This window comes from Echinops telfairi, unplaced genomic scaffold (assembly GCF_000313985.2).
Source record: "Echinops telfairi isolate 266 unplaced genomic scaffold, ASM31398v2 ScPeMD7_7407;HRSCAF=8445, whole genome shotgun sequence".
NCBI lineage: Eukaryota > Metazoa > Chordata > Mammalia > Afrosoricida > Tenrecidae > Echinops > Echinops telfairi.
This window is the reverse complement of record NW_022111307.1, coordinates 8,209,396-8,221,070: the sequence shown is the minus strand read 5'-3', so window position 1 is coordinate 8,221,070 and position 11,675 is coordinate 8,209,396. Positions and strand designations below refer to the sequence as shown.

Here is an 11,675-nt window from a genome sequence, read left to right as displayed (position 1 = left end):
TGGTCCCCGGTGTAAATGGGCCAACCCCTGTGGGCAGAACTACCTGGCAGACCCTCACTACTGCCCCAGCCACTAGACCAGGTGTCACAGCACTAGTGCCCCCCTCCGACCAGTTTTGTCCAACCTTTCTGCCTTACTGTTTTCCATTACTATCTACTGTGCTTAGGATTCCCCACTCCCTCTCCTGGGGAAGCCCCCTACTCCTTCCCACCCCACCCCACCTCACCCCACCCCACCTCCGCCAGGACTCCTCCACTAGCCGCGCTGCCCCTTCGCTTGCTGAGCCTTTGCGCGCCCTCATGACAGCACTTTGCTGCGACTATCATTGCCAGGGAGTCAGTGGCTGGGGCCCGCCCTCCTGCAGCCAACCATTTGACTCCTGCACACAGGGCTTTACATCCAGCTTGGAAGAGGGCCGGCCGGCCCGGAACCCAGTAGTGCTGAGAGTGGGCATCAACCGAGCAAGTGTTTATGGGCCAGTGTGAACTGGACCTCCAGGGATGGTCCAGAAGGGAGATGGAACCAGCCTCTGATAAAAAAGCAAGAGAGGATTTGGCTAGATGAACAGGCAGGGAAAGGCATGCCAGGCGGCGGGGACAGTGGTTTAAACAAAGATTGTCAATTGATGACACAGCAATGAGACCAAAGCCCAATCGGCTGCGTTGGAGTTGATTCTCAGTACCAACAGCCACTCCGTAGGGTAGAGCAAAGTTCTGAAGATGCTAAGTCTTTGGCAAACTACCACAGCTTTCTCTATTGGAAGAATGGGGTGGGCCAGTGTGTGTGTGTGTGTGTGTGTAGGGGGTGTGTGTGGAATGGGGTCCACACCGCCGACCTTTCGGGTAGCAGTCAAGTGCTTACATGATGTGTTCCCAGGGCTTCTTTTAGACGGCAAAATGACATTATGAGTACCTAGTCTAAACATCAGACCAATTGCTACCATGATCAGGTTCAAATAAAAAGCTCACATTTTGAAAGTGTTTTCGTTTATAAAGCTAGTCATTTGTGTCACCTCGTTTACAGCCTGGAGGCTACGGAACGCAAGTCCTCCCTTAGCTAGGTGATGAACATGTTAGCAACAGCCGTCAGGTGTTTTGCTGCATGCTGGCTGCCCAGCATACGCACTCTCATTTACTTCTCACCCAAACCTGTGAGGTACGTTAGAATTCCCATTTTATGCACGAGGGAATGGAGGGGTGCTCAGACCAAGAGAGTTACCAAAGGATACAATTTGAAGTCCCGGAGACTAAAACCCTGCCCCTGTGTTTGCTTCACGGAATCAGTCTGTCGCCAAACCCCTCCAGTAACTGGGAAATCCAGTTTTCCAGTAACTGGGAAATCCAGATTTCCAGTAACGAAATCCCGTTCGTTCTTCCTGCTTCACCTCCCTGCTTTCCTCTCAGTCGCTCCCACCTCTAGCCACCCTTCGTTTGTTCAGCAAGTGCTTCTTAAGAGAATGAACCGGTGCTGCGTGGAATGAAGCCAGGAAGGTGGGCTGGTACCAGATGCTGTGGGCGGTTGTACCCAGGTGGCCTTGCTCCTCCTCACAGTCGTGGTGGCCTCCACAACGCCCACTGTCCCCAGGTCACCCTACGGCAGAAGTAAAGATGTGCACCTCTCAGTTCTGCTTCCAACTTTCTGCCCTGACAGGCCTCCTGGGTCAAAAACTATGGGGCCACAGCTGGTGGGCATGAAGAAGGAGGTGACTTTAAGAGCAGAGTCAGTCCCAGGCCAGGGGGAAATGCCTATCACCAGGGAGGGTCCTTCAGGAAGGTGTTGCCCAAGGACTGAATGGGTCAGGGGCAGATAGGAACCAAGGGGCCGATGGTATGGGCCCTGGCTTGGGGTGATGTGGTCAGCTGTCATGATCCCTTCTGTTCCTCACCCCCCACCCCCCATTGGCAGTGACGTCTCTGTTCCGCCTCATTCATCCCATACCTCCATCCCATCTCACCAAGCCGGGTGCCCAGTGGGCCCGCCCCCCTGCTGTGCAGTTCCCCTTTCCCAGGCTCCTCTGAGTCAGTGCCCACCTGCTCCTGCTTCCCCCACCTCCGCTCTGACCCCCTTTCTCCCTCTCTTAGGTCATCTGGTCTTGGATCTGGCCCAGGCCCAGTCCACTCTGGTACTGCCCACAGGCCTCATTGCTGCAGCCAGCACCATGACAGTGACCCTGCGCAGCAGCCGGGAGCTACCCTCAAGGCCTGACGGGGTGTTGCGAGTGGCCCTGCCCTCTGTGCTCACCCCACTGGCCCCACCAGGCCTGCCAGGGCCCCCCAGGTCTCCGGGGCTCTGTGACGACAGGTTGGGCCTATGGTGATTCTCATCTCTCCCTCGGCTTCTCTGGGTCTAGTGCGAGTGAGGGGGCTCTGGCAGGGTGCCGGGGGTGGGGTGGGGGTGGTGGTGAGGTGTGTGAGCAACCTGGAGAAGGGGTGAAGCCAGCCAGCCAGAGGGCAGGGGGCAGGGCTGTGGTGGCTCAGGAACCTTCTCGTGCTCCCCTCCAGTCCCACCAGCTGCTTCGGGGCTGGCAGCCCTCATGAGGAAGGGCTGGCTTGGGAGGAGCCGGCTGCCCCTCAGGACGTGTTCTCTGGCCCTGCCCGCTGCCCAGCCCCATACACCTTCTCCTTTGAAATGCTGGTGACTGGGCCGTGCCTGCTGGCAGGTAAGTGGGTCTGGCCTGGCCGGGCATCCGTACAGGTGCTCCACCCTCCCCAGCACCACTGACTTAGGAGTGCTGACCACACTGACCACAGTACAAGGCTTAGGAGTAGGAGGGGGAGAAAAAAGAACCTAATCCTGGAGGACTCTGGTCTGACAGTGGGGCCCGCCTGCCCCTGCACAACACCCCCTGCCCACTCCCATCCGTCCTGGGTGTCTCCTCCCAAGGGGAGAGAGGAGCTTATATAACAAGTCCAGTCCCAGGGTCAAGGTGGAGGCTCCTTCCACAAAAGTGGGGGTGGGCTGGGGGAGGATGCCAAATCAGCCTTTTGACCTGCCAGGGACAGAGTTGGGCATCCTCCCAGCCCAGGGAAGCAGACAAGTCCCTTGTCCACCGGATCCCATAGACCAGGCTCCAGGCACTGCTCTTGGGCTGTCGTAGGAGAGATGAAGTTTGTGCTCTTAGTACTGGTTTGGGGTGGGGGTGACCATCACCTCTCCTGGCCTGTGTGTCCCCCAGGCCTGGAGAGTCCTTCTCATGCCCTGCGGGCAGACGCCCTCCCTCACGCCAGCTCTGCAGCCACGGTCTGTGTCACTCTGGCGGAGAGCCACCGCTGTGACCGGGCCCTGGAGATCCTGCTCCACCCCAGCGGTAAGGGACTGCGGCTGGCGGGCGAACAGTGGATCAGGTCTGAACCCTTGACGGTCAGCTGGGCAGGGGGCTGGGCCCCAAAGAGGACCGAATCCTCTGTGAGGGAGGGTCGGGTGTGCAGGGGCGCTAGACCTGAGGGGTCTTCTCTGGACAGTGGGATTAGGCAGCTGGGATCCAGAGACAGGACTTTCCTGATGGAGCTGTGCCCACTCCCCACCCCACCCCCATCAGAACCCCACCAGCCGCACCTGATGCTGGAAGCGGGCAGCCTGAGCTCCGCAGAGTATGAGGCCCGGGTGAGGGCCCGCCGGGACTTCCAGAGGCTACAGCGAAGGGACAGTGAGGGGAACCGGCAGGTATGCCCACACCGTGCTCTGGCCGGGCCAGCCTCACTGCTGACTGGCACTCCACTTGAGGGAGCGGATGAGTATTGTCATAGGAGGGCCCACACAGGCCTCCCGGGGGGTGTCTTCATGGATGAGGACTGGGCCTGACATAACCAGAGGACAGCCACCTCGTCTGCCTCTGCTTTTAACCAACTTACAAAAAGATGGTGTCACCCCTACCTCCTGTGTCCCCCCCCCCCCCACCCCGTGGGTAGATGGGAAAAGACCCCAGAGCTGGTCCTGCTGGAACTGCACCGACACGGGGCTCCCCTTTGCAGATGTGGTTCCTGCAGCGGCGCTTCCACAAGGACATCCTGCTGAACCCTGTGCTCATGCTGAGCTTCTGCCCGGACCTGAGCGCCGCCGCGCCCGGACACCTGGGCACAGCCACGAGGGAGCTGTTCTTCCTGTTGGATGGCAGCAGTGCCGCCCACAAGGCATGGGGCCTCGAGAGGCAGGCCTGGGGCTGGGGGGCACTGCCTCACCAAGCTTGATACCTCACTTCCCAAAACAGACACAGGCTTCCTGGACTGGTGGGGGGCGGGGGGCGGCGTGTTCCTTAGAGCCCCAACCCCCAAGACTCTCCTACTGCTTCTCTCTCATGCACATGCCGGCTGTGTCTCCCAGGTACTAAAACCCTCTTTCTCTCTTTTTTTATTTGCTTATTTTTTAACAGTTTTATTGACACTTCACATATCATACAATTCGGTAGTTCAATCATTTCCAGAGGAGTTGTACAATTAGTACCACAATCAACCTTAGAAGAGTTTCTTCTTCCTGGTACTCATTGTGATTAATGTAGTTATTTTTTAAAATCATTTTATGGGGGGCTAGTACAATTCTTATCACAATCCATACATACATCCATTGTGTCAAGCGCATTTGTACATTTGTTACCATCATCATTCTCAAAACATTTGCTTTCTACTTGAGCCCTTGATATCAGCTCATTTTCCCCCCTCCCTCCCCGCTCTCTCTTCCCTCATGAACCCTTGATGATTTATAGATCATTATTATTGTCATATCTTACACTGTCCGATGTCTCCCTTCACCCACTTTTCTGTTGTCCATCCCTCAAGGAGGAGGTTATATGTAGATCCTTGTAATCGTAAAACCCTCCTTCATGTAGGTCACATATTCAGTCCCATACCCATCCAGATTCTCACGTATGTACAGTCACATACACAGGCTCTCCCGCAGCACTCAGAGACTCACACCCTGAACCCCTCCCGCACCTCCCACCCGAGTCTTCCCAGATTCCCCCAGGCCCCTACCTTTGCCCCAAGTCTCAGCTGTCCCGCACCAGTCTTCCACCTAGGCTGGCTCTTGTGTGGTCTTTCCCACACACACCTGCAGCCTTATGCATGGAGACCCAGGGTCTGCCCTAGACTGCCTCACAGGGCACCTACTGCTCATGTGAAACTATGCGATCTGCCGCCCAGGCTCTCTCCGTCTTCCTGGGGGGCAGTGCCCATGGGCCCGCCTCTCACTGCCCTCTTCACCTGCCCTCTCCAGGATGCCATTGTGCTGGCTGTGAAGTCCCTGCCTCCCCGGACACTCATCAATCTGGCCACGTTCGGCATGTCTGTGAGGCCCCTCTTCCCAGAGAGCCGACCTTGCAGTGACGTGAGTTGGGAGAAAGGATTTGGGGGCCTAAAGGAGAGGTAGCTGCCCAGCACGGCCTGGCCTGGGGCTTCTCATTGCAGGACACGGCACAGCTCATCTGTGAGGATATCGCAGGCCTGCAGGCTGTGAGCGGCCCCCCAGATGTGCTGGCCGCACTGGACTGGGCGATGGGGCAGCCCCAGCACAGGGCCTACCCCAGACAGCTGTTCCTGCTCACGGGGGCCTGCCCTGAGGCTGCCACTACCCACCAGGCCCTGGAGCTCATGCGCTGGCACAGGGGGGTGGCCAGGTATGGGGTGGGGAGAGCTGGGTATCTAGGACTGACCTCCATCCGAGGGACTTCTAAAGCTCCCAGCTGCCTCCCCCCACCCCACCCTGACAGGTGCTTCTCTTTTGGCCTGGGGGCCCCCTGCCACCAGCTGCTCCAGGGTCTGTCTGCACTTAGCCGAGGCCAGGCTTACTTCCTGAGCCCTGGGGAGAGACTGCAGCCTTTGGTGAGTGTGAGCTGGGGCCCTGTTCCTACCTCCCAGAAGTTCTCCTACCTATGCAGAGAACCCAGGCTGCGGGGTCTTCTGCTCACACCCACTCTACTTCCTCCCCTCCCCAGACTAGTCACATAGCATACACTCAGACTGTTCAGTCCTGTTAAGCGTGCGTGCGCAATCATCGCTACAATCAGCTTTGGAACATTTTCTTCCTCCTTGTGCTGGAGGCTGTTCACTCCCCACCGACAACCCCCAATCCTTCCCTGCCCCCAGGTTGATTACTAATCCTGTGGCTGTCTTCAGAGATACACTCTCTGTCGGTTTCCACTCCAAACTGAGCCACATCCCTGAAAGTACTGCCTCCCCGCATGGCAAAGTTCAGCCAGAAGACCAAGCAAAGTCTCCCTGCTCCTGACTCCAGCCTGCCCTTGCTTCCCACCGGCCCTGGGGCTGGGCAAGCAGTGGCAGGGAGGGAGAGGGGGCCTCCCCACCCTGTCCAGCTGTGTGACACTGCTCTCTCCCGTGTCTGTCCCCAGCTGGTGCAGGCTCTGCGGAAAGCACTAGAACCCGCTTTGAGTGACATCTCTGTGGACTGGTTTGTGCCCGATGCTGTGGAAGCGCTGCTGACGCCCCGGGAGATCCCGGCCCTCTACCCGGGCGACCGGCTGCTCGGCTACTGCTCCCTTTTCAGGGTGGATGGCTTCCGACCCCACCTGCCCGGGGTAGGCCTGGGCTGGGGGTGGGCGTTTGGCCTCGGATGGGAAATGGCCGAAGCCCCGGGTGCCTCTCTGGCAAGCTCCCCTGGCCACTCCCCAGAGATTAGGCTGGGCCCTCCAGGTGACTGCGGCCCACACCCCTCACATGGTCTTCCACGGAGTTGTCCTGGAAAGTGAGACCGTTGGCATTTTTTTTTACCCAAAATGACTGCAACACATGGTCACAGGAAATGGCTCCCACATTCGCCGTTTACTCCATGCGGTGCCCTGCAGAAAGCACCGTCCAACATCTTTCCTGCAACTGGCCCTAATGCAACCTGGAAGCCCGCCTTGTTCCCTGAGCGGCTCTGTCATCTTGAGGCGCTCCCACCAGCCCTCTGGGCATGCTTCCTCCCCTGTGTGATCCCCCATGGGGTTGTGGTGCTATTGTACTGGACATGCAGGGGGAACTTAGCTACGTCCATCAGTCCATCACGGAAAGTCCTGTTTCTCCTCCTTTTTGATCACCAGAGCAGTAGAGCAGCCTGCCTGGGAGGAAGCCCCGCAGCCCAACTTGGAGCTGAGCCAGGGCGGTTCTGTTAGCCTTCAGGGTTAGCATGGGTGCCCTCGGCTCCCTTGGTTCTGGTCTTTTATTTCCGGTTTGTGACTTTTGTTACCTCTTTCTGGGAACCATTTTCAGCCCAGTTTGGGAAGCAATAGTGTATACTTGGAAGAGCCCCAGTGGGGTTAGTTACATATTAAACTGCAAACCACAAAGCCAGCAGTTCAAAACCATGAACTACTCCTCGGGAGAAAGGCCGGGCTTTCTACTCCCATAAAAAGTTACAGTCCCGGAAACCCATGCCCCGGGAAAGCTCTACCCTGTCCTGCAGGGTTGCGATGGCAGTGAGGTATTAATGTAGGCCTGCAATCATTTCCTTCAATGACTGGTCTTTCCCTAGGGCCAAGAGCCTGGCTGGCAGAGCTTGGGTGGCTCCGTGTTCCCATCCCCAGAGGAGGAGCCATCTGCCACCAGCCCTGGCACTGAGCTCACTGGCACAACGGAACCACAGGGAACAGGCACTGTGTCAGCAGAGCTGTCCAGCGCGTGGGCTGTGGGGGACTCGGAGCAGAGTGAGTGTCTGCGGGGGTGAGGGCTGTGCTGTTGCAGGTGGTGGCCAGCAGGGCTGAGGCCCATTCTCCTGCCTCCCAGCAGGTGCCGATGCTCTGACCGACCCAGCCACTGACCCTGGGCCCAACCCATCCTCCAACACAGCCATCTGGCGCCGCATCTTCCAGTCCTCCTACATCCGGGAGCAGTATGTGCTCACCCACTGCTCGGCCAGCCCTGAGCCAGGCCTGGGCTCTACCGGAAGCAGCGAGTCCCCCGGCTCCCAGGGCCCAGGCTCCCCTGAGGGAAGTGCACCCCCAAATCCCCCTTCTCAGCAGGGCTGCCGCAGCCTGGCCTGGGTAGAACCTTCAGGAACCCGCTCCTGCCCACTGCCTGCCCCCCCAGCAACAGTTTCATTCAAGGTGAGAGGCAGCAAGCCTGGCTGCTAACTCAAAGGTCAGCGGTTTGGGCCTACCAGCGGCACGCTGGCCATCTGCTTCTGTCAGGATGGCAGCTTAGGAAACCCAATGGGTCAGTTCGACTCTGTCCTCTCGAAGCGCTGAGTCAGTCCATTCGAAGGCGCACAGTATGTGCCAGACGCAGTGACCACCGTCAAATTTGTCCAGAGCAACAGATGAGTAGCTCTCCTGTGCCACCCCCACCTCAGGTGACAGCACAGGACAGGCGATTATGGGGGCTGGGGCAGTGAGATTAGCCCTGCTCATGAGGATAGGAAAGGCTTCTTGGGAAAAGAGGAGCCAGAGCCATGTCTGGCAGAGATGGTAAGAGTTAGCCTGACTAAGAGGGAGAAGACGTGACCAAAAACCTAGGGACAAGTCACAGGCTCCCCGATGAGACAGGAAGTGGACTGAGATGGTGCTGGGAGGCGACCAGGGACCACAGGTCGCTGCATACGGAAGGAAAGAGCTTGGTTTTCTGGCTAGGGCTGGTGTGCAGCCATCTGGGGGTTCACATTAAAGGGCATGTGGACAGGCTTGTATGCATCTGATAGCCAGCGGGCTACCTGCCTTGACTGGTGCTCCCAACTTCTGTCTGCAGGCTGGAGCTTTGAGTTCTGACGTTCTGGGCTATCAGCGCCGAGCAGTTCTGGCTGGCCGAAGCCTCTCGTCCCCCCCAGGCTGGACCAATGCAGCCCTTGTCCACCACCAGCACTCCACTCTGGCTTCGGCATCAGATGGGCCAGGCCCTGAGCCAGGACAGCAGCTGGGACAGGGCCTGGACGATTCTGGTAAGCCAGGAGCTGAGCTGCCTGCCACCCAGATGGCTTTGGAAAGGTAGGGTCCAGGGCACCTCACTGCCCACACCCTTGCTATCCTCTCTCTGCAGGAAACCTCCTCTCTCCAGCCCCCATGGACTGGGATATGCTGATGGAGCCCCCTTTCTTGTTCACGGCTTTGTCCCCCAGCGGGGAGGCCGCCCCTCCAGCGGTGCCCTTATCCTCACCGGCTCCGCGCTGCCATGTGGTGATCCGGGGGCTGTGTGGCGAACAGCCCATGTGCTGGGAGGTGGATGTAGGGCTGGAGCCACTCTGGGGGCCTAGGGACGGATCACAGCCTCCTTCATCCTCTGAAAGAGAAACTGCTTGGGACCAAGCCCTCCACCGGCTGACGGCGGCCTCTGTCATCCAGGACAATGAGCAGCTGGCTCTCCGAGGAGGGGCTGAGACCCACGCAGAGCGGGGTGAGCTGCTAGTGTGCTCCATTCTGCTCTACCCCTCACCATGCCCAGGAGGGGCTTGAGGTGGCTCACCTGCCTTGGCAAGATGAAAGGGAAGTTAGAAAGATGCACTCAATGAGGTTATGGGCCCAGGCTAAGTGTGGGGCCCCAAATTTGCAAGCCTCCTAGCAGCCAAGACAGAAGGGAAGGTGATCTTGTAATGATTCACGGTATCCGAGTGGCATACAAACAGACCTGTGGTTTAGGAAGACTATTAAAACGGAAGAGTTAAAAATCCAGTTCTTCCACTGCACGAGCCACATTACAATTGCTCGAGGGACACGGGACTCAAAAAAGCAAACCCACACTCCAACCCCTGCCAAGGCAGGTTCACTTCTCATGGCCTGAAAACGCAGAGTGGAACTACTTCTTTGGATTTCTGAGACGGGGCAGTCTTTCTGAGAGTATCTTCATGGGACAGACTTTCTATCTTCATGGAACAGACAGGCACATCTTCCTCCCAAGGAGCAGTGGCTAGGTTTGTTTGAACAGCCAACCTTGTGGTTAGCAGCCCAATGCTGAATCCACCACACCGCCTGGAGTTTCACAGGCGACTAGTTGCTACTATATGGGACAGCAAACAACCATTTCCATCATTGCAGGGCATTCTATTGGTCAGTGCTGAAATGAGGGGGCAGAGAAGCCACTGCCACCCATGCTTTCTCTGAGCAGGGTCCAGATGATTGGGTTTCTGGGGCACAGGGGCTGAGGAAGGCTCCTGTGGGTTGGGGGCTCTCAGCTTGACCACTTCATGTCAAAAGTTATGGAGCCTGAGTTGGTTCTGGGCCAGAGGAGAAAGCAGTCAACGCTGCTCAAAGATGGCTAAGGGAGACCCACTTCACAATCCTAAGTTTTAAAAATAACAATTCTGATGAAGCAGCATAACTGTAAAACCGTATCTTTCTTGTTAGAAGGAGGTATCGTGGGAGCCAGCCATATCCAGATGGGGCCTACGGGACGGTGGTGTAATTGAAGGGAAGACATTAAGAGGCAGACAAAAGTTTTGGGGTGCTCACCTCTGCCATGGCATCAGAAACCAGATCCGAGTGGGAGAGACAGAATGGATTCTTTCACCAACTTATATGTCTTGGGGCATGCAAGCCCCCCAACTGCAGACACCTACCTACCTAACAAGGTGGGCATTATCTTAACCCTAGTGGTCCCTGAGCTCACTGGGGAGTAACCCGACACCAGTGCTGGGGCCGAGTAAGCGTGGGGGACTGTCCCCTGAGCAGGGAGAACTGTAGCACCAGGTCTGCTCCTCTAGGTAAAGCTGCTGGCCAGATAGTAACTAGCCATGAGCTTGTAAAAGGTGACACTCAGGTAGCACTAGAAGGGAGGATACTGTGGGGAGGAGCTTTAATTAGGAGAATGTGACTGGGACCCTTCTCCAACTCACCAATGTGAAGGTCTCCCTCCACCCAGAATCCTGGACTCCTAGGTTTCTCAATTTGTCCGAAACACTCTCTTGCCGGTCCTCAGTCTCCCACGAGATATAAGTATAGTAATCGTGAAAAACAAATCTTTTTCTAGGAAAAACAAGGACCAAAACCCATAGATTGGGGTGTGGGGGTGTGTGTGGTTGTGCCTGGGCTTTTCTACACAGACCTATGAGAGGCGGGGCTCCTGCTGTGGTCAGCAGGTGGCCCGTCGGTTCCCCAGGTCCTGCGCGGAAGTCCTGGCTCCGAGCCCTTCAGACAAGCAAGGTCAGCTGTGTACCCTCCCGCTTCACCTGCCCAGTCGCGGTGGATGCGACTACCCGAGAAGTCCTGTCTGGAGCCCTGCAGGTGTGCAGCTCAGGTAGGTGCCACCCCTGGTGGCCACTCGGATGTGGGCCCCATGCCTCACTGGCCGGCCACCATCTGGGGCCAACCTGACCCTTGTCTCCTGTGTCCCAGCAGAGCTGGCCCCGCTCTCAGCCACCCCTCCTGCTTCTCAGGGCTCCCCAGATGCGGGCCCTCGCCCAGGTAACAAGGCCCTGCCCCGGGAGGGGGGAAGGACGGCTGGGGCGCGGCCTCCCGCGAGCACTGACTGGCCCTTTGCAGGGCTCCAGGGTGGCTCCTGGGCCGGCGCCGGCCACCGGAACCAGAATGACGACCCCGGGTCTGAGGGGGGGGCGCCTGGAGCCCTGCCTGCTGGTGCTCCCCACCCGCAGTCCCCCTCCAGGATCGGCCTGGGCCGGCGGAGGGCGCGGGGTGCCGCCGGCTGCAGACTGACCAGCCCCGAGCCGGGCCAGGCGGGGGACGCCGGCCCTGACCACGACTACCTGCCGCTGGTGAGGACTTGGGAGGTGGAGGGCGGCGTGGCCGGCCCGGCGGGCGCCGTCTC

The 11,675-nt window shown here is 58.1% G+C and overlaps 1 protein-coding gene across 1 annotated transcript in view; it reads left to right on the top strand.

Annotated features, from left to right (window-relative positions):
• The first annotated feature begins 292 nt into the window (after positions 1-292).
• The window catches only part of VWA5B2 (von Willebrand factor A domain containing 5B2), a 12,264-nt gene continuing 881 nt past the window's right edge, over positions 293-11,675 (top strand). Inside the window, exons 1-16 of the mRNA XM_045296413.1 lie at positions 293-2,301; positions 2,502-2,659; positions 3,176-3,307; positions 3,539-3,663; positions 3,972-4,130; positions 5,209-5,319; positions 5,400-5,608; positions 5,702-5,813; positions 6,341-6,526; positions 7,462-7,633; positions 7,716-8,032; positions 8,670-8,859; positions 8,958-9,311; positions 11,010-11,147; positions 11,249-11,314; positions 11,393-11,622. Of these exons, the coding sequence (XP_045152348.1) occupies positions 1,850-2,301; positions 2,502-2,659; positions 3,176-3,307; positions 3,539-3,663; positions 3,972-4,130; positions 5,209-5,319; positions 5,400-5,608; positions 5,702-5,813; positions 6,341-6,526; positions 7,462-7,633; positions 7,716-8,032; positions 8,670-8,859; positions 8,958-9,311; positions 11,010-11,147; positions 11,249-11,314; positions 11,393-11,622 (3,111 nt within the window). The 5' untranslated portion in view covers positions 293-1,849. The remainder of the gene's footprint in view (positions 2,302-2,501; positions 2,660-3,175; positions 3,308-3,538; positions 3,664-3,971; positions 4,131-5,208; positions 5,320-5,399; positions 5,609-5,701; positions 5,814-6,340; positions 6,527-7,461; positions 7,634-7,715; positions 8,033-8,669; positions 8,860-8,957; positions 9,312-11,009; positions 11,148-11,248; positions 11,315-11,392; positions 11,623-11,675) is intronic.